Consider the following 26,986-nt stretch of genomic DNA (forward strand, 5'->3'; position numbering starts at 1 on the left):
AAATGATCCACCTCCTCTCATAATCCATGTGTTTTGGGAAGAACGGATTGCTTCTCTTGGCTCTATCACCAGGCCCATGAGCCCTACCTGGCCAATCAATGCAGTGCTGATTGGCTACAGAAATCCAATTCAAATGGTGAGTTGAGTTGAGATGGGCACATGGATCCCATTGGTCCCTACCTGGCCAATCAATGCAGTGCTGATTGGCTACAGAAATCCAATTCAAATGGTGAGTTGAGTTGAGATGGGCACATGGATCCCATTGGTCCATTGAGAGCCTTCCCAAAGACCCTCAATGAAATTCTCTTTCAGTTCAGGTTACTAATCCAATAGGATAAATCTAGGGATGCTGGTGTGCTGGTGTCCACCTTTTTTAAGATGTTGTAAGAAGCTGCTTAAAAATGCAGCTAATCCAAAGCAAAGCAGAGCCCATAGGTAGAAAGGTACAGGTAATTTATGCTCCTGGATCCAGCCAGGCCTAAAGTCCAGAAAACCGTATTTTTCAGTTATAAGAGTTAATACATTCCTTTTAAAAAACTAAATAGTTCAGGTCGATTAAACATCTGACTTTGTGGCTCAGATCATGATCTCACAGTTCATGAGTTCGTGCCCTGCACTGGGCTCTCTGCGGTCAGAAAAGAGCCTGCTTTGGATCCTCTGTCCCCTTCTCTTTCTGCCGCTCCCCTGCTCGTTCTCTCTCTCTCTCTCTCTCTCTCTCTCTCACTCTCTAAAAATAAACAAATAAGCTTTTAAAAAAGAAAAAATAGCTTGAGCTCTTCTTCTATTCATTTCAATAAAAATAATCCTGGCGAATAGTTACTATGGGTTTCACACCCAAGTCTGGGTTCAAGTTCTTGACTGTTAAGTTACGCTACAGTTAGGTCATGCACTGAAAATTCAAAGAGGAGGGAAACTTACCCTGCCCAGTAGGTGATGTGAATCCAGAAAGCACAGGTAACAAGTAACCCTCTAGTGGGAACACAATGTGGTAAGTGGTATAGAAGATAGATCTCAGTGTCAGGGAGGTGCTGGGGGACTTGGAAAAGCTTGGAGGACAAGGTGACCCTTAAAACGAGCCTTGTAGGGGCCCCTGGGTGGCTCATTCAGTTGAGCATCTGACTTCACCTCAGGTCATGATCTCACACTTCATGGGTTTGAGACCTACATAGGGCTCTGTGCTGACAGCTCAGAGCCTGGAGCCTGGACCCTGTTTCAGATTCTGTGTCTCCTTCTCTCTCTGCTCCTCCCCGACTTGTTCATTCTCTCTCTTTCTCTCTCTCTCTCTCTCTCTCTCTCTCTCTCTCTCTCAAAAATAAATAAATAAACATTAACATAAAAATTAAAAAAAAAAAAAAAGAGGAGGCTTGTAAAGTCAGGAGAAAACAGAGCACAAGTTGCACTCTTATGGGAGGTAGGGAACAGAGCGGGTCAGCAGAGTGGTCTTAGGGAGCTCCAAGCCCTTTTCACCAACCTTCTGAACCAAAACAATCTCAGTCATAATCTGTGTGTGTGTCCCTCTATCAATCTGTCTATTCATCTGTCTTCTCTGTGTCTCTCTCCACATCTCGGTCTCTCTTTTTCTTTTCTTTTTTTTAAATTTTTTTAATGTTTACTTATTTTTGAGAGAGGCAGAGACGGAGCAGGGGAGGGGCAGAGAGAGACAAACACACAATCCAAAGCAGGCTCCAGGCTCCAAGCTGTCAGCACAGAGCCCAACGCAGGGCTCGAACTCATGAACTGTAAGATCATGACCTGAGCCAAAGTCAGATGCCCAACCAAATGAGCCACCCTGGCACCCCTCTTTTTCTTTTCCTGTCTCTCACTGTGTGTCTCTCTCTGCGTTTCTCTCTCTGTATCCCTCTCTCTCTCTCCCTCCCCTTCTTTCTCTCTCCTCTCTTCATGTACTCACTCGCCTACCTTCTGGGATGCAGTCCACCCCATCATCAATACCGCCCTAGTCTAAGCCACCATCATTTCTCACATGTCCAACTTGGCAGCCTCATAACTTGTCTTCCCACCTCCATTCTTGCCTTGCTTCCATCAATTGTCCACCTCTCTGACAAAGCAAATATTTTAAAATGAAAATCTAATCATGGTACTCCCCTGCTTAAAACCATGGATAAAGAAAGAACTCCTCAACACAGCCTACAAGACCCTTCCCATTCTCCAACTACATCCAGCTCCACGTATCCACCCCACTCACTGCACCCCAGCTTCCCTGGTCTTCCAGTTCTTCAAAGAGTCCTTCTCTATCCCATCCTAGAGTCCTTCTCTATCCCATCCTAGAGCCTTTGAATTTGAAATCTCCTTGAAATGCTCCTCTCACCCCCAGCCCCACATCCCTTTACCTAATTAACACTTACTCGTCTTTTACTTCTTATCTCAGATTCAAATATCACTTCCTAAGAGAAGCCTTCCCTGATTGCCAGACCACATCAGATCTCACTGGTACATGTTCTCTCATTTGTTTGACTTTTTCTTTATAGCACTTATCCAAGTTTAGAAATGTGTGTATGTGTGTGTATTTGATGGATTGATTCATGCCTGTGTCTTGTACTTAAGACCCAGAAAATCAGAGACCAGGTCAACTTCTTAAAATAACTTCATACCCAGAATTCAGTACAGTGGCTAGTGCACACTTCCATTTTGTTACAGTCCCCACCACTCCCTGTTGCATTCCCAACTCCAAGTTGTGTTAGTTACAATTTATGTTGTTTGTGCTACTGTTTCCCTAGAAAAAAGAATTATTCCTTTAGACTACTGCCTCTATTAAAGGGTAGAGAAATAGGGGCGCCTGGGTGGCGCAGTCGGTTAAGCGTCCGACTTCAGCCAGGTCACGATCTCGCAGTCCGTGAGTTCGAGCCCCGCATCAGGCTCTGGGCTGATGGCTCGGAGCCTGGAGCCTGTTTCCAATTCTGTGTCTCCCTCTCTCTCTGCCCCTCCCCCGTTCATGCTCTGTCTCTCTCTGTCCCAAAAATAAATAAAAACATTGAAAAAAAAATTCTTTAAAGGGTAGAGAAATGGAGGCTAGACCCAGAGTGCCAAGTGTTTCCAGGAAAATGGGAGACTGCATTTTTCTTTACGGAAGTAGAAAATGTACAATAAATAGTTCGGTCTCACTTATGTTTATTTCCTGTCCAGGCTCGTAGGCATTTGAATTTTCAACACCTTCCCCTAACATTATTCATATATTTCTATTACTTATTTATTTATTTAAGGTATCTGACTCTTGATCTCAGCTCAGGTCATGATTTTGCAGTTTCGTGAGTTTAAGCCCCACATCAGGCTCTGTGCTGGCAGCATGGACACTGCTTGGCATTCTCTCTCTGCCCCTACCCCACTCATGCTGTCTCTCTTTCTCAAAATAAATAAATATACATTAAAAATTTTAAGATTTATTTCTGAACACCCACCTGGCACTAGGTATGTTCTTGGCACTGAGGATACAGCGGATATGGCAAATGAAGTCCCTGCCCTCAAGTCATAGTGCCTGAATTACAGTGTGAGTTTCCTGTTGTATATCTGTCCTTCCACTAAGCAGAAGTGGTTCCAACACCAGCTCTGGAGCCAGACAGCCTTGGACCTAATCCCAGCCAGGTGGCCTTGAGCAACTTACCAAACTTCTCTATACCTTGGTTTCCTCACCTGTAAAATTGAGCTAATAGTGTTATTGTGTGCATGTAATGAGTTAAGACACAGCTGTCTCATCATAAACCCCCATATCTTTTATTTCCTACCTCTGTACCTTACGCAGGACTGGCTTCACGGGTAATGTGTCCTGTGCAGCCACACAGAGCCCCATACTGAAAAGGGCTCTCCACTTAGTTTAATGCTCTGCTGTTGCTGCCCCCCAAATTCTTAATTTTTGAACAAGGGGCCCTGTATTTTTATTTTCGTATCAGGCCCTGCAATGATGCAGCCAGTCCTGATCAATACACATTAAATGCTCAGTAAATGTCTGTTGAGAGAATGAATAAGTGAGTGAATTTAGCCAACCACAGTTGATGCTCAAGAACGCCATTATCTTACAGAGCCAGTCAAGTGGCTCAGCCCCTGAGCAAAATTCAACAAACTTCGTTGTTGACTCATCCTGTCCCTTCCCTGGTACTAAAAGCCTGACCCAGGACCTTAAATTTCTTCTCATCTAACCCACCCATTTCCTGGGAAACTTTGACCTTGACAGGCTGCCAGAGTTCTCAATGGAACCAGCAGTGAACCCCATCCCATTCTCCATTCTCCAGATCAGAGTCTGCATGGCTTCTACCTCTCTACTCCCTCTCTTCCTGCTCAGCATCCCTGAAATAAGATGCACCTGGTTTCCTTCATCCCATTTTACAGATGGGGAAATAGAGGCTCAGTAAAAATAAGGTCCATCAAGATTCTCCATGCAGCCCTGCTCCTTGGCCTAGCCAAGTTTCTAGTTTTATAGTTTCTAACAAGATCCCCAGAACCAAATCACACAAATTATTTTTATAGTGGTTAATCAGACTTGATAATTACATGCTAAATCTGAGACTGAGCCCCACAACCCTAACAGTATCCATGTTCTGACACTCTGGCCTGCAAAGACAAGCAAAGATAAACTTATCTCCCCATGCCCTGCCTGCCCTAAGTCAGCAGGTGCTGGGGCCTTTCATTCTCTCAATGTTTAATGAGAATCTGCAACATGCAGGCACCATGTAGAAGCTGGTGATGCAACTGTGAACAAAACAGACAAAAGTCCCTGATTCTCTAAGAGGGGAAACAGATAAGAAACAAACTAATTCAATAAACTGTATATGGTATGACCGTGGTACTAAGCACGATGGAGAAAAATTAAGCAGGGGAGGGGCAGAGGAAGTGAGCATTTGGGAGGGTAGGAGTGGAGATTTCAAGCGCTGTTCCTTTGGCCCAAGAGAACCGACAAACCTTGAGCATCCTCACTCCGACAGCCTCCTCCCCAACCCCCAACCCCACCCTCCGATGCCCTGGCTGAAGGATCCTCTACATGGAGATGGACTCAGAGCACTGGCAACGGGGAAGAAAAGTGACTGGGAGGAGAATCGGGCAAGGCAAACTGAGGACACGCTGAAGGAGTACGGAGCCAGAGCCGCTGCGGGGAAGCAGGTCCCACCCACACCACGCCCCTCCCGCAGAGGGATAGCTTGTTCCCACCCCGGTCTTCCTCTGGGGCTTCCAGGTCTCACTCTTCTCCTCAAACTGGAGCTGTGAGAGACAGCTGGGACCCCCTCCTCCCATGCATCCCCCTCGCCCCACCATCCGCGTCCAGGCAGCTGCTGATTGGCTGCGGGGAGCAGCGCCCCAGCTCCCCGTCTCCGAGGCGGGAGCGGAGCGGGTCCGAGGTGGGAGGCGCACGAACCGGCTCTGGGAGCCCCTCCCAAGTCCCCGTGCCCAGCGCCCTGTGCCCTACGCGACGGCCGTGCCAGGACTCCAGGAGGGCAGGTGTAGAGGGAGCAAAGGGGACCACGGCCAAAGGTAGAAGCAAGTCCTGCAGAAAGAAAGGCGCTGCTGCTCCGGCTGCTGCCTCCGCCACTGCCGCCACCACCGAACCAGCGTCCAGAGCGGGGCTGGCAGGCCAGGCACGGAGACGAGAGGAGCGAGGGGCGAGCTCATGGAGCACACGCACGCCCACCTCGTAGCCAACAGCTCGTTGTCCTGGTCCCCCGGCTCGACCTGCGGCTTGGGCTTCGTGCCCGTGGTTTATTACAGCCTCTTGCTGTGCCTCGGTTTACCAGGTGAGGAGCGTGGGGGAGAGGGAGGAAGCCGGGACCCCCGAATGCGGAGCGACCCTGTCTAGAACCCCCAGGCCTAGACATCCTCGGCGCGTGATCCCTGGCGCCCCTTCTGAAAAAGTTTAAGCCTAAGGGCAACAGCGGACATTTCCAGACTGGGGAGAAAGGAAGTTGCTGTGCCTGTCAGGGACTCGTGTGTGTGTGTGTGTGTGTGTGTGTGTGTGTGTGTGTGTGTGTGTGTGTGCCGCGCGCGCGTGCGCGTCTCGAGCGAGCGTGGCAGGTGATGGGCATGGTGTATGTGTTGGTGTGAGTGTGCGCGTGGATTCGAGTATTTGCATGAGCATCTGAAGCAATCCGCGTCCCTGAAGGTGTCCAGTGGGGGCTGTGTGACTTGACCGCACTTCCCCACAGCTTTCTGGGGTTTCACTTCTCTTGTGGCCCCCCCCCCACATCCACTCCAGCCTGAGAAAACCTCTGCCCCCTCCCCCACCGCGCGTGTCACCCCTGATTGGAGGTGAAGCCAGAGGTTCTGATGCCCAGCACTCTTTCTCTGGGGCTGCTGGGATGGAGCAAAGGATGAGCCCCTGTGACCCCTAAGCGAGGAAGGGGTCTCCAGGGAGGCTAGGAAGAGTCTGGGTGGGTCTGGGACCATGCCTTGGCCAGGGTAAGGGTCCAGAGACACCCACAGGCTTCAGAAGCCACTTCAGGGGGTCACAGTCTCCTTGAGGACATGCCTTGCCCCCTGGCTTTGCTTCCCTGTCCATCCATTCTGGGCAGCTCATGACCGCTGCGGATGTCTGGCTGGTCCCACATCTTAACGTCCTCTCCAAAGTGTGACTGAGACTTCTGCTGAATTCCTGAAGAGAGCTGGGCTGCTGGGGGCTGGGGGTGCTTGCTGTTTGTGAGAGAGGGGGAGGGGGTTCCTGGGGCTCCAGCGTGAGATAACCCCTTCTTCCAGATAGTCTCTGAGACGGTCTGTGTGGCAGAAAGATTCCTAAAGATCACTTGCAAGCAGACAAGAGAGGGACAAAAGGAAACAGAAAGAAAAAAAATCCAGCATACAGCCTAGAATCACAACATCATCTACCCTGCCATTCCGCATCCTGGGAACTTGGGAGCTGGATTTCTGAAAGCCTTGTTGACATTTCCTTTTCAAAACATTCAACTTGGTGGTCAGGGCCCCTGATAAGGTTGTTTATATAAATTCCCCCTCCCAAATTTTGGAAGGAATGAGAAAGCATAAGTTTACAATCACCAAGCCTCTCTCCCAGCGAGTGATGAGGTTTTTATTACTAACTAATCGTTCTGGCTGCCCTGGGAGAGACGCTCAGCCTCTGATTCACCCTGCTGGGGCAGCAGCACGTGTCCTATAATTACCTTGAGCAGGAATTGATTTGTCCAGTCCCCACCTCCCCATCAGCCCCCCTGAGCCTCTCCCAGAGCTCTCTTTTAGGGAGTGAGTTTTTGAGGAGGTTGGTTATTGGTGACACTTGCTGAACCAGAGAAGTGATAGCCGCCCCTTTTCCCTTCGGCTCTCACATCAGAATGTCTGACCCCTCCGCCTTCAACCCTCCATCTCCTCTGCTGACTAAAGAAGCTACTGTCTCAGGCTTTCCTTCTGAAACCCCTTTAAGGGACGGAGACATAAAGACGGGGAGGCTCCAAGGGCCCAGAGCAGGGACATGAAGATGAGTAGAACAGGGGAAAGCTCAGACCTTCAAACACCTCAAGGTGGAAAACAAGATACCTCACATCTTTACAGCATAACTCCTATGCCAGACATGGCCTTCCTGACCCATAGCATTGGCACCTATTGTGTGCCAAGCAGTCCTAGGCACAGGCTCATCATGGCTGAGCCCAGGGTTAGGAGACAAAGAGAGAGGGATTAGGATGAGAACTTGGAAGGCACTGATAGGTTCTTATGCTCCACTAAAAGCTGTGACCACCTACTGTGTGTCAAGTGCTAAAGAGGTGCCTAGAGGATTCAAGGAGCTCACAAGTGGAGCTTGTGGTGGATGCAGAAGGACCAAGCATTCTGGAAAAGGATGATTGAAGAGGGCAGGCTTGCAGGAAGATGATAGGTTGATAAGTGTTTTGTTAATTGCTTGCAAGGTGGTTCAGAAGGTGAAATCCTTAAGTCATTCTCTTAGAACCATAAGGGCAGGCAAGTATGTCCTAGTGACTAAGAATGCAGACTGCAGAATGAAGCAGAGCTGGTTGTTAACATGTGGACCTTCTGTGTTTCTGTGCCTCAGTTTCCACATCTGTAAAACAGGCATTAGGACAGCAGCCACCTCCCGGAATGATGGCAAGAAGGAAAGACGTTGATGGAGATGATGGTGCAGGTTAAGCGCTCAGCTCAGTGCCTGACACACCACACACTGACTGACTGCTGCTGTGACACTGCAGTTGTGGTCATCATGAAGCTGATCTGGTTGTAAGGAGGGGGACTGCGTGGCATGGGAGTCAGAGAAGGGACTGGGAGCACACAAGAAAACCACTTAGCTCAGCGCCTGAGCTCACTACAGTATTCCCCTCCCCACCCCCAGCTACCGGCAATTAGCAAACCCTCATTGCCCTGCTACTGACCAGGATGCACAGCTATGCTGAGTGTGAAGTAACAGACCACAGAGCTTGGTCATATTGTTGAAAACTGAGATTTTAATTGAATCACTTTTCCTGGCAGTGAACTCACCCCCATTTCCAAATTCTCACAGTGATTGGAAACTGAGGGGTGGATGAGGAGTGGCTGTTTGGCAACAAGGGAGCTAGTGACTAGGAGAAAGCACAGATGTTTCTTACCTCCTTCAGTATCTAGACTAAAAGGAAGAGCTTGGGAAAAGCCATGTGGTCCAATCCCCTGCCTCTAGGAATCACCTCAGTCTAACTTAACTGCTTTGGAGTGGGACCCGGGGGTCCTAATATGAAGTATGGGCACAGCTCTGCCACTTAAGAATTCTTAACATTTCTGTACCACAAATTACCCCACTTGTAAAATGGGGGTAACAGCACTACCAACTACCCACACAGATAATGTATATTAAATAAGATCATCCATATAAAAATGGCTAAGTACAGTGCCTGGACTGAGGAAAACACTTGTTAGTGCCTTCTCTGCACGGGATCTTTTTCTATGCTAAATGCTTAGATTATTGCACTTAATCTTCACCACATCCCTGGGACCTGTACATGTCCCTGAACCCATTTTACAGATGAGCAAACTGAGATTCTGAGAAATGGAGCATCCCGTCCACAGTCACACAATCAAACCAGTATGTAAACACCTGCTCTTTCCATTGTACCACGGTGCCTTCATTATTGCCAGGAAGTTCTTCTAACTAACCCCAGTCCTTTATGCTGTGTACTCAGTGGAGAACATTGGTGTGTCCCAGCTGTTCCTAAAACTATTTCTCTTTTCTCTTCCTTTTAAGTAAGCAAGATGTTTCTAGCTTTTCCAAATGCATGCAATAAGCCAGTAAAGCTAACAAGGTACAGTTGGGGACCCTGATGGGGCCAAATGGGACAAGATAGTCCAAAGCAGAAGGCAGTACAGGAAGAAGAGATGAGCCTGATGCCTGAGGGAAGAGAGTGGCAGGGAGGACGGGTGAGCCTGGCTGATAAGGAAGGAGCAGCACGAAATTAAACTGAGATATGAAAGATATTTTTTTAAATTTTACCTTCTAAAAGGCACCAGGGATGTTACGGGAGACAAGGTAAGGAAGACGATAGCCTGACACCACACACAGCCCAGCAGATAGGAGCATTTCTGGAACTGCCATGTGAGGATGGTAATACCTGCCTGTGAGGATCGGTGCACAATGAAGGAGATGATGAGTCTGTCACCTGTCAGATAGTGCTTTGACACGTGGTGGTTACAGTTGCTGCTAACAAGAGGTGAGAAAATGGTGACTAGCAAGCTGGACTGAGCCCTCAGATGCATTCTCTTTTGAGAACCTATAAACATCTTTTGAGAAAATATAGTAAACAGGTTAACAGTACAAGGTCTGGAGTTAGCCCTCTGGGGTTTGAGTCCTGGCTTTGCTATTTATATGCTGTGTAACTTTAGGCAAGTGACTTTACTCTCTGCCTCAGTTTCCCCATCTGTAAAATTGGATGATGATAATAATGGCACATACCTCATAGAGTTGCTGTGAAAATTCAGTGGGTTATATATTTAACACAATGTCTGCCACACAGTAAGCACTCCATAAGTCATATTTTTCATCATTTAAAAATTAGGAAAATTAGGGATGCCTGGGTGGCTCAGTCGGTTAAGCGTCTGACTTCAGCTCAGGTCATGATCTCACGGTCGTGAGTTCGAGACCCGCGTCGGGGTCTGGGCTGATGGCTCAGAGCCTGGAGCCTGCTTCCAATTCTGTGTCTCCCTCTCTCTCTGCCCCTCCCCCGTTCATGCTCTGTCTCTCTCTGTCTCAAAAATAAATAAAAACGGTAAAAAAAATTTGTTTTTAAATTAGGAAAATTAAGGAAAAATTCTCAGCTTGTCTTATGACACCAGCTTTACACTAATACCAAAGCAGACAAAGATATTACAAGAAAACTACCAATCAATATTCCCCATGAACATAGACACAAAAGATCCTCAATAAAATATTACCAAATCTAACTCAGGAATATATAAGAATGATAACAAATCAAGATAAAGTTGGGTTTATCCCAGGAATGTAAGGCTGGCTCAACATCTGAAAATCATTCAGTGTGATCCACCATAATAAAAAACCTAAAAAAGGAAATCCATATGATCTTCTCAGTAGATATAAAAAAGTATCTGACAAAATTCAACATCCATTCATGATAAAAATTCATCACACTAGAGAACTTCTTTAACCTGATAAAGGTTATCAATAGGTAACCTATGGCTAACATCACATGTGATGATAAAAGATGGAATGTTTCTCCTCTAGGATCTAGAACAAGGCAAGGAGATCTGTTCTTGCTACTCCAATTCAACATCATACTGGAAGTTCTAGCCAGGAAAGAAAACGAAATAAAAGGTATACTGGAAAGGGGCACCTGGGTGGCTCAGTCAACTGAGGGTCTGGTTCTTGATTTCAGCTCAGGTCATGATCTCACAGTTTGTGAGTTTGAGCCCCAAGTTAGGCTCTGCACTGATGGTGCAGAGCCTGCATGGGATTCTCTCTCTCTGCCCCTCACCCACTTGTACTCTCTCTCAAAATAAATAAACTTAAAAAATTGTTTAAAAAAAGGTATACTAGAAGGAAGAAATTAAACTGTTTCTATTCACAAATGATACAATTACCTTCATAGAAAATCACAAAGACTCCACACAAAAAAAGCTCCTCAGAATAAGTGAGTTCACCATGTTTGTACATGTTGCACCATGTTCACACTGTTAATATGCAAAAACCTACTGTATTTCTATGTATTAGCAATGGACAATTTGAAACTAAAAATTGGAATTAAAAAAACCGATTTCCAAGTTTCCTTGAAAAGCCAGAGGAACTAATATTAGACACATATTCCCAGAAGGTTGGCTGCAGATGAGGAATGGACTGCTTTGCTATGTAGCTGCTTTTTGGAGAGAGAGAGAGAGAGAGAGAGAGAGAGAGAGAGAGAGAGAGCCTTAAATAGGCAATGACATTCATATTATTCAAAAACCTAGTAATATAAAAAGGCACATATTGCGAAATCTCCCTCCCATCCATTTCCCCCACTCACCAATTCCTAAATCCACCCCATCATCACTACTACACAGATAACGAGGGCATCAGTATCTTGGTTTCTCATTTGTTTTTTCAGAGTGTTTTAGTTTATATACAAGCAAGTATGAACAGAGGATCTCAACTCTTCATTTTTTTTTTACTGTTCTCAAAATGAGCACATTATACACACTCTCCTCCATCTTGCTCTTTTTCACTTAATATATTAATCATCCATCATGGTATATTGAAGCTTTTTCATTCTTTTATGAAGCTGCATAGTATTCCATTGTATATCTGTACCATAATTTAATGGGTGCCCCTTTCAAAATCACATAGGCACTCTTATGTGAAGGTCCCTATATGCGACACCTCACTGTTCTCTGTAACATGTATGGCCCCTCTTTATGCACATTTGGCCCTAGAATCCCTGTTGTAACAGTGGGAGAAAGAGCACTGCATGAGGAGTCCTGGATTCCAGGCTATTCTCTAGCACTAACTCACAGTGTGGGTCTGTCAGAGGCCTGAGAGAGCTGGGCTCTGCTTGTATAGCTCAGTTGGAGACATGGCCCATAAATGGGACACAAGCGTTGACCAGTGAAGTAGCTATGCTGGAGGCTGGCCAGGTTGGCCTTGGGCTGGGGTCCAGAACAGTAGCTTTGTTGTCCTTGCCCCTGCACAATTTCTGTAGTGATCCCATGTGTAATTTCTGCTTTTGAGGTTGTGTATAAAATGCATTGCACTGGAACTGAATGGACATGGATTTGGATCCTGTATCTTACCCGTGTTTGTTGTGTGATCTCAGATATGATACTGTACCTCTGAGTCCCAGTTTTCATTTGTAATAAAATAATCAGCCAAGTTCAGCATTTAAGAAAGAGGTCTCTGATGTTAGACTGAATGGGTTTGAATCCTAGCTTCCCTACTTACCAGTCTGTGACCTTGAGCCAATTTCTCACCCTCTATGAGTCGCAGCCTCATCAATGAGGTGGGGCCATACTAATACCTATCTCATAGGGTTGTTGTGAGGATTAAATGAAAATGTAAAAATACTTAGCACCATTCTTGGCACATGTTTGCTCTTGTATAGAGTAAGAGTTCAGTAAGTGTTATTAACCTTCTGTGCCCTGCATTGTTACTGTGGTGATCCAAAATAAAATATGCAAAGGCTTCTCACAATCCCTCAAACATTGTAGGAGCTCAATAAAGAGTACCTGGTGTTGTTTTTATTGTTTAACATGTCAACAAGCCTTGTTGACCAAGGTCTTTCCCATACAATTCCACTCAGAGTGCACCCACCAGGAATGAAACTCCTTGCCCTGGAAAACTAAGAAAGAATTATCCAATGGATTAAACAATCAATTCTATCATAAGCCTAAGGAATTTGTACCTCTCAAAGAGTTTCTTGTGGTTCAGTGAAACCTCCAGAAATACCATCAGTCCAGAACATGAAATCTTCTTCAGCTAAAGTTGATAAAGGGACTGACAAGGACCCAGAAGAGTCCCCTGCATTCTGCAGCCAGGATCATAAACAGAAGTGATGCAGGGAGGTGAACACAGATCCTGCCACTGAACCTCCATGTGATCTGAACTGTGTGGGCAATGCTGATAGGGGATGCTAGCCCTGCACAGGGTGCCATGAAATGCTGGGGGCAGGGAAGGGCAGGTGTCTTGAACTCAAATACTTGCTAGAGGCAGTCAGATAGCATAAATAAACAAAGTGGCCCAGTTTTAAGAAATATTTCACTTACCCAAAGAATCATCCTTCCCTGCTGTTTTTCTGAAAACATGTGGCCCTTTTGGTCTCTCTAATCTTCCCTCAGTGATAGAGACGTATGTACCAAAACCACTGCACTCTCCTCTTAACAACTGCTAGCACGTTTGTTGCACTTACTATATACTAGGGATTCTTCAAAGCATTTTACAGGCACTAGCTCATTTAATTCCCACAATGACCCTTTGAGGTGTGCATACTTATCATGCCCATTTTTCAGATGAGAATGATGAGATGCCCATGGTCACATAGCTAGAAATCAACAGAGTGATACTCATTACTGTTATCCAGCTTTATGATAAGAAAATGGCAACACACACACAATGACAGCTGACAAGCAACACTTGGACTAGATCACTAGGGACAGGGGTAACAAACAATAGGGAGGAGTGGGGAGGAGTAAGGACTGGAGGAGGTTACAAAGTACCATCACCACTCAGCTCTCTAGCCAATGCAGTGTTGCCAAATTCTTCCAAAAATCTACAAATCTAGATTTTTATATGAAATATCCTAATGTTTCAATGTTGGCAACTAATTCAAAAATTTTAAAAAACACTGTGCGAGCCAGCACTGCATGAGCCAAACCAAACATATCTTCAGGCTTGATACAGCCCACCAGGCTGCCAATTCACAAACTCCAGAGTGGGTAAAGCTTTAAGAGGTACCAAGAAATGCCAACACAGTGCACAGTGTGTGGAGAATAAAAACAAGAAGCTAGGGGGAGGAGTAAGGAATAAAAGAGAGGGAGACCCAAAGAAACACATGACTAAAAAAAAAAACAAGCATGCCAACTCAGGAAACCAGGGGTTTGGCATGACTAGAAGAAAGGACTCCAAGTAGTACCACAAATTGCATGTTGACAATGTCCTGGAACACAAATCCCCCATTTTTTTTTTGTAAATGGGAAGAGCCCTTAGAACCTGACAGCATGGTGGATTAGGATGTGGGCTCATGGTCTCCCACTGACCTGGATTCAAGTTCCAGCCTTGTGACTTCCTAGTGGCAGGGCTCTGGCAAGTTGCTTAAACCTCTCTGAGCGTCAGTGATCGTCTCTGCAGAATGGGTATAAAAGTGCCTTTTTCACAGGGTGTATGTACAGACAAAATGAAGCAATTCATGGCTAGCAGGGGTCCCAATGTCTGCCACTCCATGGCTGCTGTTTTTTAATCAATGTCAGCACCATCATTTTATAACATGAGGAAACTGACACCTTAGCCAATGTCACAGAGCTAGGAATGGCAGAATCTAAACCAGAACTTAACTTTTCCAACTTTAATTTAGTTCCCTTTTTATAAAATCACACTGCTAGTGATTTCTTGAGGAAGCAAAGTGATAGGAGTAAAGGAGAAACAGGCTGTGGAATTTTAGAACTCAGAGTAATCATCTAGATTTAGGGGCATTTTGTTGTTGTTATTGTTGTTTTATGTAGGATTATTTTAGGTGGCACAAGACTGCATCATTATTTAATCCCTTTTCAGTTTTCTCAACCTTTCTGATTCTATCAAAGGGAAAGTCTCATCTTGGTGCTAGTATGTCTTTAACACCTTTTCACGTGTGCTAAACCTCCCTTATTAACAGACACAGAGCAGGCCTAGAGCTCAGCCTTGGGAAGCAGCAGTATCTAGCTAAAATTTAATGTCACCCTTGCACTGTCATTATATTTATGTTTAAGGCTATCTTCTGTTTACAACAGGGAGGTGGGTTTGGGATTCAGGGTTGCTATATATGCTGTCCAATATAGTAACCACCAGCCTCACATGGCTATTGAGCACTTGACATTTGAGTAGCACAACTGAGGAACTGATTTTTTCATTCAATTTCATTTCAATTCATTTACAATTAAGACCTGATACTTGATTCAGTTATTGGACAATAACTGTATATTGGAACAACTTGGGTATGCGAATCTACTCTGAAATTTTCAACTGTATATTTTATGACATCTAAACAGAAATCAGGATTTCCACTGAAAAATTTAGCATCCTTAGAGAAATGTGCTCAGAATGTAAAATACATGCCAGACTTTGGACATTTAGTATGAAAAAAATTTAATATCTCATTAATAATTTATATTGATTACATTTTTGGATGAACACAGTTAAATAAAATATATTTTTAAAATTAATTTCACCCGTTTCTTATTTTGTTAATGTGGCTGCTAGAAAAATCAAGATTGCATATGTGGTTCACATTACATTTATATTGGACAGCAGTATTGTATAAAGTATAAATTCAGGGGGAAAAAGACAAGTCACTTTAAAACAAAATGTTAATAATAGCACAGGGGACACAAGAATATGGCAAAAATCATAATATTGGTGGCCAATCACTAAAATCTGGGGAGCCCTGATATAGTACAATGTTCTTAACACAAAAATTGAAGCCCCGGAGAGGACAAGAAATTTCCCCAAGGTTACACAGCTAATCAGGTGTGATCTTGACCCCAAATCTTCTAGATTCTGAATCCAGTGTGCTTTGGCCATTGCAACAGCCCTACCATCTGTCCCCCACCAAGAGAAAGAGAAAGGGGGTTGGGGCATGGGGAGGATGTGGCTACCGTGAATCCCATTGGTATTCAAACGGAGAGAACTTCTAAGTATGGATAATCCAGGATCTTTGCTTTTCTATCAAGTGAAGCTGAATGACTTAGGCTCCTCTTGAGTAAAAGTCATGACCAGCTGAACTACAGTGAGAGTTGTGACTTTCAACCCAAATACATGTTTTCATTTTGCCCCATGGCAAAGAAGGATGAGACAAGAAACCAGAAAGCACAATTAGGCAAATGAATCTGCATTTTTAAAAAAATTTTTTAACATTTATATATTATTGAGAGACAGAAAGAGACAGAGCATGAGCATGGAGGGGCAGAGAGAGGGGAAAACACAGAATGTGAAGCAGGCTCCAGGCTCCGAGCTGTCAGCACAGAGCCCAACACGGGGCTCGAACTCACGAACCATGAGATCATGACCTAAGCCGAAGTCAGACGCTTAACCGACTGAGCCACCCAGGAGCCCCTGAATCTGCATTTATTGATTCACTTATCCCTCCCTCTCTCCTTCCATCCATCTATCCATGTGCCTGACACTGCCAAGTAGGCTCATGGCAAGTCTGTGGTAGGTTCATGGCAAGTCTAAAAAGACCCATTCGATGTCTGCATGTTCGTGTGGGGAAGACCAGCATGACCAGAAGTCTGAATAAATGTAAATAGTCCCATGTGAGAAGAACATGAAGGAGAGGCACAGGGTGATAAGAGAGCTTTTTGTGGGGGGACTTGCCCAGTGGGGAAGACCTAGAACCTGAAGACTGAGGAAGGAAAGAATGGAAGAAGAGGCAAGGGGGACAGGCTTCACGATGACTCTTAGGCAAGAGAGGACTGGTGCACCATATAGGAACAAAAAGAGGACAAGTCTGGAGTGCCAAAAGGTGGTCTGAGGACAGGAGGAAAACAAGGCATGAGATGTAAGCAGAGGAAACAGGAAATCAGAGCTTTACAGAAACCACACAAAGTGACCCTGAATTGGGAGAACACATTCTACAGTGTTGACTCCTTTTGACTTCTGGTATTAACCAATGATTTCTTTTCTTTCCCCCTTTGTTTACCAGAATATTTGGCAGTTGAAGACCTGGGGCAATTGCTTTTCCACCACAGACATTTCTTATCATTTACAGCTAAGTGCAGGGAAAACTATCTACCACATGACTTCACAGGAGGGACTATCCACAGACCCACACAGAGAGACGTGCGCGCGCGCGCACACACACACACACACACACACACACACATATAGAGATGCATGCATGCGCATGTGCACACACACACACAGATGTGTGCACACAAACATACACAGGCATATACACAGACACCACATAGACACACAGATGCGCAGACATGCAAACACACAGACATACACCCACAGGGATACACACACAGAGACATGCATACACATACATACACACACACACACACACACACACACACACACACTCCTCCCACAGTCAAAGGTATAGAATGGTCTGGTCCTTGCTATAGCCTTTTGCTGTTAGCATTCTGGACCTCACCACCATGGTTCAGCTCCATAGAGCTGCTGACAAGAACCATCATCTGCCTCTTGAACGAAAAGCAGTGGCCTCCCTGGAAGGTAGCAGAATGGAGCAGTAACTGGAGAGAGAACTCAAGAGGGGCTGGTGCTATGAAAAGGGTAGAGATGGGCATTCCTTAAAGGAATCACAGGCCCACATTCTCAACCCTCACAGAGCCTGGCTTCCACATCATGTCCACCCTCCGCACCCAGGACCCTTCCAGAACACCACCTGTCCTGGCTGAAAGGCTCAACACCACCTTTCCTATCAGGAAAGTAACACTGGCTTAGGAATTAGGCACACCTGGGGGTTTGAATCCCAGCACTGCAACTTTGCTAACTGTGAGGTCTTGAGCAGGTAATTTACCCTTCTTGGAGCCTCAGTTTCCTTATCTGAGAATGGGGGTGATAACAACTTTATTTATTTGGCATATATGTGGCACTCCTTTCATATGCCAGGCACCTATGTAGGCACTGGAGGAAAAATAAAGTCTGCACAGGTGTACATTCTACCAGGGAGACAAGTGGTAAACAAATAAACAAATGCATACACAACACTCTTTGAGATATTGATACATGCCATCAAGAAAACAACGTGGTAAGGAGATAGGGAACTATATTACATAGGGTGGTCAGGAAGGGGCTCTCCAAAGAGTTGATGTCCAGAATGACACCGGAATGATGAGAAGGAGCCAGCCACAAGAAACACAGGGGAAGGACATGCCAGGCAGAGGGACTCCACAGGGTAAAGGCTCAGAGGTGGGAAGGAGGTGGAGTGAGGGCAGACTTGTGTGGCTGGAATACAATGAACAAGAGGGAGAGTGGCAGGAGATGAGGGGAAGAGGCGGACACTGGCTGGATTGTGGGGCCTTTTGGTCCACAGTGAGGAATCTGGATTTGCAAGAAGAGACCAGAGCCTTTTAAGCATGTGATATGACCTAATTTGAGTTTTTCAAAGGTCTCTCTGGCTGCTGTGAAAAAAACAAATGGAAGGTGGTTTAGGAGGAAAGCTCCTTTTCTTAGGAAAGAAGAGGAAGCTGTTGTAGTGTGAACGATCTCTGGTTTCCAGTAGGAGAGAGTGCGCAATACCTGTAGAGTGGCCAACACAGTGCCCGGCACACAGTAGGAGTGTGGGTCAAGGGTCATGTTCACAGACGCTCCAAACCTACTCCCACCCCATCCACCATCACCTCGGTCTCCAAGTGAAACAGCATCAGACATGTGAAGTAAGCAAACTAACAATGTCCTCAGACATCAAGGACATCTGTGCCTGGCTCTCCAGGCACCATGGCAAAGCGCCCGCAGCACAACAGAGAGCTATCATCTTGGTTGTGGCAGTGGGCAAGTCCTGCTAATGATCCAGCTGTCAATTGCGAGAGTCCTGAACAGAGAGAAAGCAAGTGTCTGGACAAGAAGAAAAGGGTCACCTTCAGCACTGTCATTTGACAAATGAACAGGATTGAGTTCTGGCTGGCATGGTAGAGAGACATTATCATCGTGACTGCATTCAGTTCTAATGACCCAAGGTATTACAGGAAGAAGGGAGTAATGCCCCCAGGATTGAGGTGGAGACTCCAAGGACGTCCTGAAAATAGGAAGAGAATGCTCATGGAAGAGGAAAGAAAATGGTAGTTTGCCTCTTGGATCTTCTCAGTGTTAGACCTTCTGGCCAGAAGAGAATGGCTCTAAGAAATAAGAGGATTTTTTTTTCCTTAATCACTATCAGTACTGAATAATTTCCTCAAAATGCTATTCAGATACATGCTGGTTAATACCTTTCTCAACCACCCTCATATAACCTCCTGAAGAGGCCTGGACTGGGGGTCATAGCCAGCCAACAGCCAACAACCAACCAGAAACTCAGACCCCTTGGAATGTGAAAGAAGCCTGTGAAAGGTTTTCTTAAAAGGCAGCACCATGCCTATTAACATTCAGAGGCAATCTCTTAAAAATTCAGGTTTCTCATGAGTCTTGGAAAATTTCAAAGGCTGGAAAAACTGAGCTTTCCCTGTCACTAAGTGCCTAGAACCAAGTAGCCACAGCCTTCTTTAGGTGGCACTTGTGCTACCCAGTTCATCGGAGTTATGGTGCCCCAGCACAAAGATTTTATACACACACACACACACACACACACACACACACACCTGACCTGTTTCTCTCACTTCTGTTCCCTACCTTGCTCCTATAGGATTTTAAATTTACTGTCTTACTGTCTAAAGCTTAACACATACGTACATATATCCCATATCCATTTATACCACCACACTTTTAGCCGCATCTATGCTTTCCAACCACACTATATGCTTTCCTGCAAGAAGGGAAGTTGGTGAAAACCTGGGTTTGAGATCCACTGGACTTTCCGGCTGTGTGCAATTAGCTTCCCTGAATGTCTATTTCCATATCTGTAAAATGAGAATTAGTAACAAGGATGCACCCCTTGTTGAGGGGAATACACAAGACAATGTACCTGGCACATGGTAGGTTTTTAATAGAGGATTTTTTTTCTTAAGACTGACAAGGATTTCCTATCAAATCCTCACCTGGACTCCTTAGGCTATGTTAAAGATCTGGCTCCATTACATGAGGCCAGACTTCTTTTCATTTCATACTTTGTGCCAGGAATTCTAGGGGATAAAGATGAGCGAAAGACAAAGATAAACATGGCATGGCCCTTGCCCCTAAAGAATTCACAGTCTAGATGGGTAGAAAAGCAAGTCAATAATCATAATGTGATATGACAAGTTCTACAACAGGGGTGAGGGTGAAGCATTTAAATTCCTGTGGGACCTCAAACTTATCTTTGCCTAAGGGCATCAAAAAATGCAGACTTAGGCTTTGAACTAACCATGCCAACAGGCATGGGATCTGAGTCATCTCCATGATGACAGTACCCTCTGGGGGGCCTTGGCACATGATAGGGGGCTTAGCAATACTGAATGGATAGGTGGGTGGATGCATCACATGAATAGGTGATGGCCTTCTTTATCCCATTAATGTCATGTCCACACTAACCTTGAAGAGACTGAAGAAAACATCTTGATCACCACTATCATCATCACCACCACCACCCTTTATCAAGCACTTAATCCAAGCCAAGCACTGAATCAAACACATTATTCCACACTGACTCATTAAACCCCAAAGTAATGCCTGTGAGGTGGTACTTCTATCGTCCCCATCTGGTAGATGGGGGAACTGAGGCTCTGAGAAGTAAAATAACCTGCCCAAGGCAATTCAGCTCCTGAGGAGCAGAGCTAAGACAGAGTAGGCCTGTGTATCACTGCTTGCACTCCACTCTTACCACTGGACCTGCTGCAAACATTGGTATTCAGAGCATCAGAAAAGACAAATGCTGTGTCTACAGACCTCTGTCTTGGTTCACCCTCCCAGCCTGGTCTTTGCAGGCATTTAAAGGGACTATGTCCTCCTTCCTGACTGAAGACTCTCCCAGTGTCCCCGTTGCCCTCTCCCCAAGCAGATGGTTTAATTACTTGAAATTATTTTTGAGCAAGGACAGGCAGGTGAATTCCCTCTCCACCTCATACCTAACCTACAAAATGGAAATTGAGCTGCCTTTTTTTTTTAAGAAGCATATTGTGATGAAACAATTTCTGTGAAAACTCTGTGGTCTTCCAAATCCTTCCAAGATTTCTGTTATCAGCCATAAATGCGCTTAGTTTCAGTCAAGTGCTCAAAATTTCAAATCCAGTTCATGTGGTGAATGTTTATTGACCACCTATTACGTGCCAGGCTCTATTCCTCATGCTTAAAAAGAATCATCGATAACAGCCATTAATGTTAATATAGTGCTGGCCAATATGCAAAGTGAATTAAAATTTACAAAGGGCTTTCTCATCCATTATGAAACTGAAGCTCGGAGGAGTTAAATAGCTTTCTCAAGTTACTACTGGTAGGCCAGGCTGAAAAGCAAAGCTAGATCCTATACAAAGCTGTCAGAAGTAGGAATGATCCCCAAAATGGAGCCTCCCCTATGAATTCTGCCAGGACTTTCCATTATTTATTCATTCATTCGCAAATTATGTGTTAGCTATTAGTGACACAAAGACAAACAGATCTGGGTTCCTGCTCTCAGGGAGGACTCAATCTAGCTGAAGAGATGAAGAAGCAACTCACAGTAGCATGAAAATTGGTAAGATATGAGCAAGAGGGAAGCCCATGTACCATGGGACAAAGAAGAAGAAATCAACCCCAGTCTTGGGTTGGGTTGCTGGGAATGCAGCAGGGTCACAGGGCAGACTTTTTTTGCTCCTACTATCTGGAACTCACCTTCCTAATATCTGGTACCCAATACGCAATGTGAATTCTGACCACAAATCTCTTTCTTCATCATACACATGAATGGAGCATCTCCTTCACATGAGAATCTTTGTTAAGAACTGGGAATGAGAGAGATGAATGAACTTTGCCCATACTTTTAAGATGTGTACTGTCCAGTGGGCAAAACAAGTAAATTGAAAATTGTAAGGTTGTACTATATGAAATTATCAGCATTTGGCCATTTTTTACCTTTTAAAATGCATATGTTCATTTTTTACCTTTTAAAATGTATACCTTATAGTGTAATACTTTGCTGTTCAGAAAAAAAGCTCAGGATGATGTCAAAGCCCCAAACCAGTGATCTGACACCATACTCATGCATCTACCATCACATCCCCCATGTAGCAGTATCCATGGCTGAAGCTTGGAGAGCACAGTTACTGAAGACCTGATGGTAGAAACTAAACTAACAGCTATTTACCATAATTGTAACTAACATGAATGGAATGCCTATGACCTGTTGGGCACTGTTTCAAGTACTTCCAATGAATTAACTAACTTAATTCTAACCCATGAAGTCGGTATTATTCTATAATACCTAATATTCTATAATACCTAATATTCTATAATAATAATAGCTATTATTACCCCATTCTACAGATGGGGTACAAGAAACTGAGACACATGGTAGGTTGTGAGGTGGCTCAAAGTCATGCAGTTAGTGCTATGACAAAGCCAGGCTTCTAACCCAGACATCAGGAGTGATGTCATCTGCTCAGCTGAAGCACTAATTGTGCTTTTGGTCAGAACAGTTCTTTGGTTCCAGGATCATCCAAGTGGGGCTTTCATTAAAGCCATGATCTCTTCCACTGAAATGGATATGGGGAGTTGAGGCACCTAACCTCTGGGGTATAGAATTGTAAAGGCTGCCTGTGTTGGAGGTAGAATCAGGTAGGAATCAGGAATCAGGTAGAAAATCTTCCCTGAGGGGATACTGGCAAGATAATTGGGGTGGCATCTAACTCCCCCATCAGGCCAACTGGATTTAAACCTTATTTTTTATACTGTTAAGAACCAGAGCCAACAGAACAGTCTGGTGAGAGATGCTGAAAGACTTTGGACTCAAGCAGGACTGGTTGGGGATGCAAGAGACAAAGTGCAACCCAAGGTTGAAAAGGAAGCCATTCTCTTCACCTCTGCTAGGAATATATAGCCTCTGAGGGTGTTGGCACTTAGAAGCTTGTGAATGGAATCTTCTTCCCATTCCATTGTGTAAGCAACAATTGCTATTACTTTTGGGCTTTGGTTCTCTTGAGGATTCTCTTGCTGGTTCTAATAACATTCCAGCTAATTCTCTTGAGTTCTCTAAGCATACCATTATACTATCAATAAATAATGATGATGATGCCTTCTTAAATAGTTACATAGTTATCCTCCTTATTTTAGTTTCCCACTTTACCATTTTGGCTACACTGTAGATTTGGATTCTTTGTTAGCAGCTTTAATATTTAATATTAGTTAAATTAGTTTTACCAATAATATTTTATCAGAAGGAAGAGAATGGATTGAGTTTTGCATCAAATGCAGACAGATTGCTTTGGGAACAGAACTAAGTTCCCTCAGTAACTCAGGTGTAATATGATGACATCTAGGCTCAATGCTGCACTAAACATTTATCTAGTACCCACCATGTACCATCATGTATCAGGTACTGTACTAGTGACTGGGAATACGGCCCAAAATGAGACAGGCCTTCCCAGGGCTCCCAGGATCAGGATGACCAAGGAAAGAGAAAAGACAAGGTGCCTCTAAAGGTATTTGGACCAAGAATTAGCTGATGTGGTTTTTAGATGGGCAACAAAAACATTACTGCAAGTCTCAAAACCTGGCAGTATCATTGATAATAACCAAGAAATTGACTGAATTTTTATTAGCTTCTGAAATCTTTTACAATCTATTCAGCTGAAAAAAGGAGATGAGAGCAGTGACATTAGAATTTTTCATTTATGAATGCTTTTGAGAACGTGGATTCAAGAGAAATTACCAGATATTTTAATTTTCTGCTATCTCGCCCCTGATACCAATCAGGCTACCTGTGAAACAATTTGTGATAATTAACATTTGTCTAACGCTTTTCCAGTTTGCAAAGCCACTTCCCATGTGTTGTCTTCTTCAGTCCCCACAACAACCTTGGGAGTCCGCAGAGCAATTTCACTGAGGTTATCACCCTGGATTCTTGAATTCTTATCCCTCATTTCCCTCTGGTCCACACGCCGGCCAAGCCTGGCATTTTTTACAGTGCTGCAAACAAAGCATGCTTTCACACTTCCTTGATTCTGCACTTGTGGTTCCCTTCTGCCAAGAAAGCAGCCCATCCTTTCCTTGTTCAAACAAGGAGTATCCTATTCATTCTGGGAAACCATGGGCAGGCAGGGAAAGGCCTTTTTTCCCTAGGGCAGCGAGGAAGGCCCAGCATCCTAGAGTATAAAGCACCCAATGATGGTGCCCATGTCAGAGTAGACCAGAAGACCAGTAGGGCACAAGTTGTCCTGCAGGTGATTTAGGTGTCATTGGAAGCAATGGCCCCCAGGCCTTCTGCCTTCTTAAAGAGTGTAGCAGTTAACACTTTGCAATTAGTCAGACTTGAGTTCAAATCCTGGCTGTGTGACTTACTAGCTGTGTAACCTTGGGCAAATCTCTAAACCTAATTCTAAATTCCCTCCTCTATAGAAAGGATCTAACAATACCCACCTTTAAAATGATGGGAGTAGCAGTAACTAAGTGCAAACCACCCACCACAGTTTCTAACGTACAATAAGGGATTGCGAAGTGGAAGCTATTATTCATTAGTAAGACCACTTCCCTTGTGGCAGAAAAAGGCACACATTTATCATCATCATCATCATCATCATTACTGCTACTGCTATTATTTACATTTCTCTCATTTCTAAAAACCCACTTGCTTTTCCTAGTAACATTCTCCTTGTTCTCTCTTAGAAATGATATTTCTGCTCAGAGGAGAAAGGGAGGCGGTTTGTTTTGTTACAGGCAAGGGGCACAGCAAAGCATAGGGGGTATCAGTGTGGGGGCTGGACAAGCTGGCTCATGAAGAGTCAAGAACAAGAGTCATCCAAGACAAAGCGGATGGGGGAAGTGTTATAGAAAAGGGAAACTGCACAGGCAAAGGTCAAAGTCTGGAGAGAATGTGGCTTGTTGGGGGGCTTCACGTGCAGTAGTTCCTCTCAGCTGGGACATCCCCTCAGCAGGGATGATGAGTGACATGGGATGCAGAGAGGAGCAGAGGGCACAATTCCAGTGGTGTCTACTAGGCAGCCTATATTCTTCTAGGCACTTTCTATGCATTAACTTACTTAGTCCTCACAATCAGATCCATTTTACAGATGGGCAAATATAGGCACAGAGAAGTTAGGTAACCTGCCCAAGGTCACACAGCAAGAACATGTCAGATCTATATCCAGTGCCCAGGCTCATCACCAGCACACCAGAAGGCAACGATTCTTTTTCTCTATGACACTCAGACATGTGTCCCAAAGCCAGAAAAGAAACAGACCCCTCCAGAGTCATGAAAAAGTAAGGCATCCTTCACCTGCTGAATTCAGCTTGGGCAGAGGGGAAGCTACTCTCTCTCTGGCACCTCCCAGTGTGCAGAGGTGGGTTTTTAGAAGTTCCCAAACATAAAACCATTTCCATATAATTATGCCTCCTTGACCTACATGTCATTCGGTTGTGTGCATGGGCTTGAAGCACAAAACAATTTCTGCAGCCAGAGAAAATTGCTTCCCGAGGCCCCAGGGTAATTAGACATTGTCTTCTGGGCATGGCCTGTTCCCTGTCCATCCACATCCTCTGACATAGGTGCTGCCACTTCAACCCGGCATCCACTGGGAGAATGCAGGTCCCGTGGTGGAACAGAATGTCCATTAGGACAGCGGCCTTGGAAAGCGTGCAGCAGGGCTGTGTGCATCAGGAAATTTTCCAATGTTCTTGAACATTCAGATCCCATGGAACTTTCCTCTGTTAGCCCAAGCAGGGAAAGGGGGACACGTTACATCGGGAGGTGTTACTTCTCAAGGATTTGGTCTATGAGGTCTATGAGGAAGCTACAATACCAATACCCATGTCTGGAAATTTCTTTTTTTTTTTTTTTTTTTTTTTCTTTTTTTTTCTTTTTTTTTAATTTTTTTAACGTTTATTTATTTTTGAGACAGAGAGAGACAGAGCATGAATGGGGGAAGGTCAGAGAGAGAGGGAGACACAGAATCTGAAACTGGCTCCAGGCTCTGAGCTGTCAGCACAGAGTCCAACGCAGGGCTCGAACTCACGGACCGTGAGATCATGACCTGAGCCGAAGTCGGACGCTCAACCAACCAAGCCACCCAGGCGCCCCTGGAAGTTTCAATGAGGTTTATAAAGGACCTTCTGTTCTTTACTCCCCCACCCACCCACCCCACCCCCACCTGGATATCTGTAGTTTGATACAGAAATAACAACCATCTTTTAAAAAAATTTTTTTTAAGTTTATTTATTTATTTTTGAGAAAGACAGAGACGGTGCAAGTGAGGGAAGGGCAGAGAGAGAAGGAGAGAGAGAATCCTAAGCAGGCTCCATGCTGTCAGCTCACAGCACAGAGCCCAGGGTGGTGCTCAAACTCACGGAACTGTGAAATTATTACCTGAGCCAAAACCAAGAGTCAGATGCTTAACTGACTGAACCACCCAGGCACTCCACAACTATCTTACCTAGTAAAACCCCTTAAGGCTGAAAGCCCTTCAATGACTCTCCATTTCCTCAGGACAAATTCAACTCAACCACGACTGCAAAACTGTCTGAATCATTAGAGTCGGGTGCTACTACTTCTCTACCACTTCTCCAACCAGGCCTCTCTCCCAGCTCTCTCTCCAGCAAGGGCAGGCAGATAACATAAATGAGTGAGGTCTGGTGGGGACTGGTTCAGCTGGAGAACACCCCCATGAAAATGTCACCCAGGGTGCCCTCTCCTTCTGATTTTCAAAAGAAGCTCAAATCTTCCATTGGCCATGAAATACTTCAATTTATAGATATGACAAACTGATTCAGAAACCCTAAAGACACATCTGCAGCCTGGTATCTACCCCACAAGCCTCTGGTCTGTGACCTCCATTCTATGCTGAACTTTCAGCTTCTCCAACAGCCATTCTCTTTTTCTTGTCTCTTGACCTTTGCACATCTTGTTCTCTCTTATTGGCATACTTTGCTCCCCACTCAACTGGTTCTTACTCCTCCATGTCACTGCACACACATGCCACTTCCTCCCAGAAGCCTTCTGTGATCCTCTAGTTTAGATGGTTACCCACTCTCAAGTGCTCCCAATAACATGCTGTCTTCTGCTGTTATGGAGCTTCTTTCTGGGTATCTATCTGGCTTCTGCCAGGCTAGAAGCTCCAG

At 44.8% G+C, this 26,986-nt stretch overlaps 1 protein-coding gene across 1 annotated transcript in view; it reads left to right on the forward strand.

The window, feature by feature from the left end:
* Positions 1-5,611: 5,611 nt before the first annotated feature.
* The window catches only part of GPR139 (G protein-coupled receptor 139), a 38,579-nt gene continuing 17,204 nt past the window's right edge, over positions 5,612-26,986 (forward strand). The window contains exon 1 of the mRNA XM_047839305.1: positions 5,612-5,735. Coding sequence (XP_047695261.1) covers positions 5,612-5,735 — 124 coding nt within the window. The remainder of the gene's footprint in view (positions 5,736-26,986) is intronic.

Source organism: Prionailurus viverrinus, chromosome E3, assembly GCF_022837055.1.
Source record: "Prionailurus viverrinus isolate Anna chromosome E3, UM_Priviv_1.0, whole genome shotgun sequence".
NCBI lineage: Eukaryota > Metazoa > Chordata > Mammalia > Carnivora > Felidae > Prionailurus > Prionailurus viverrinus.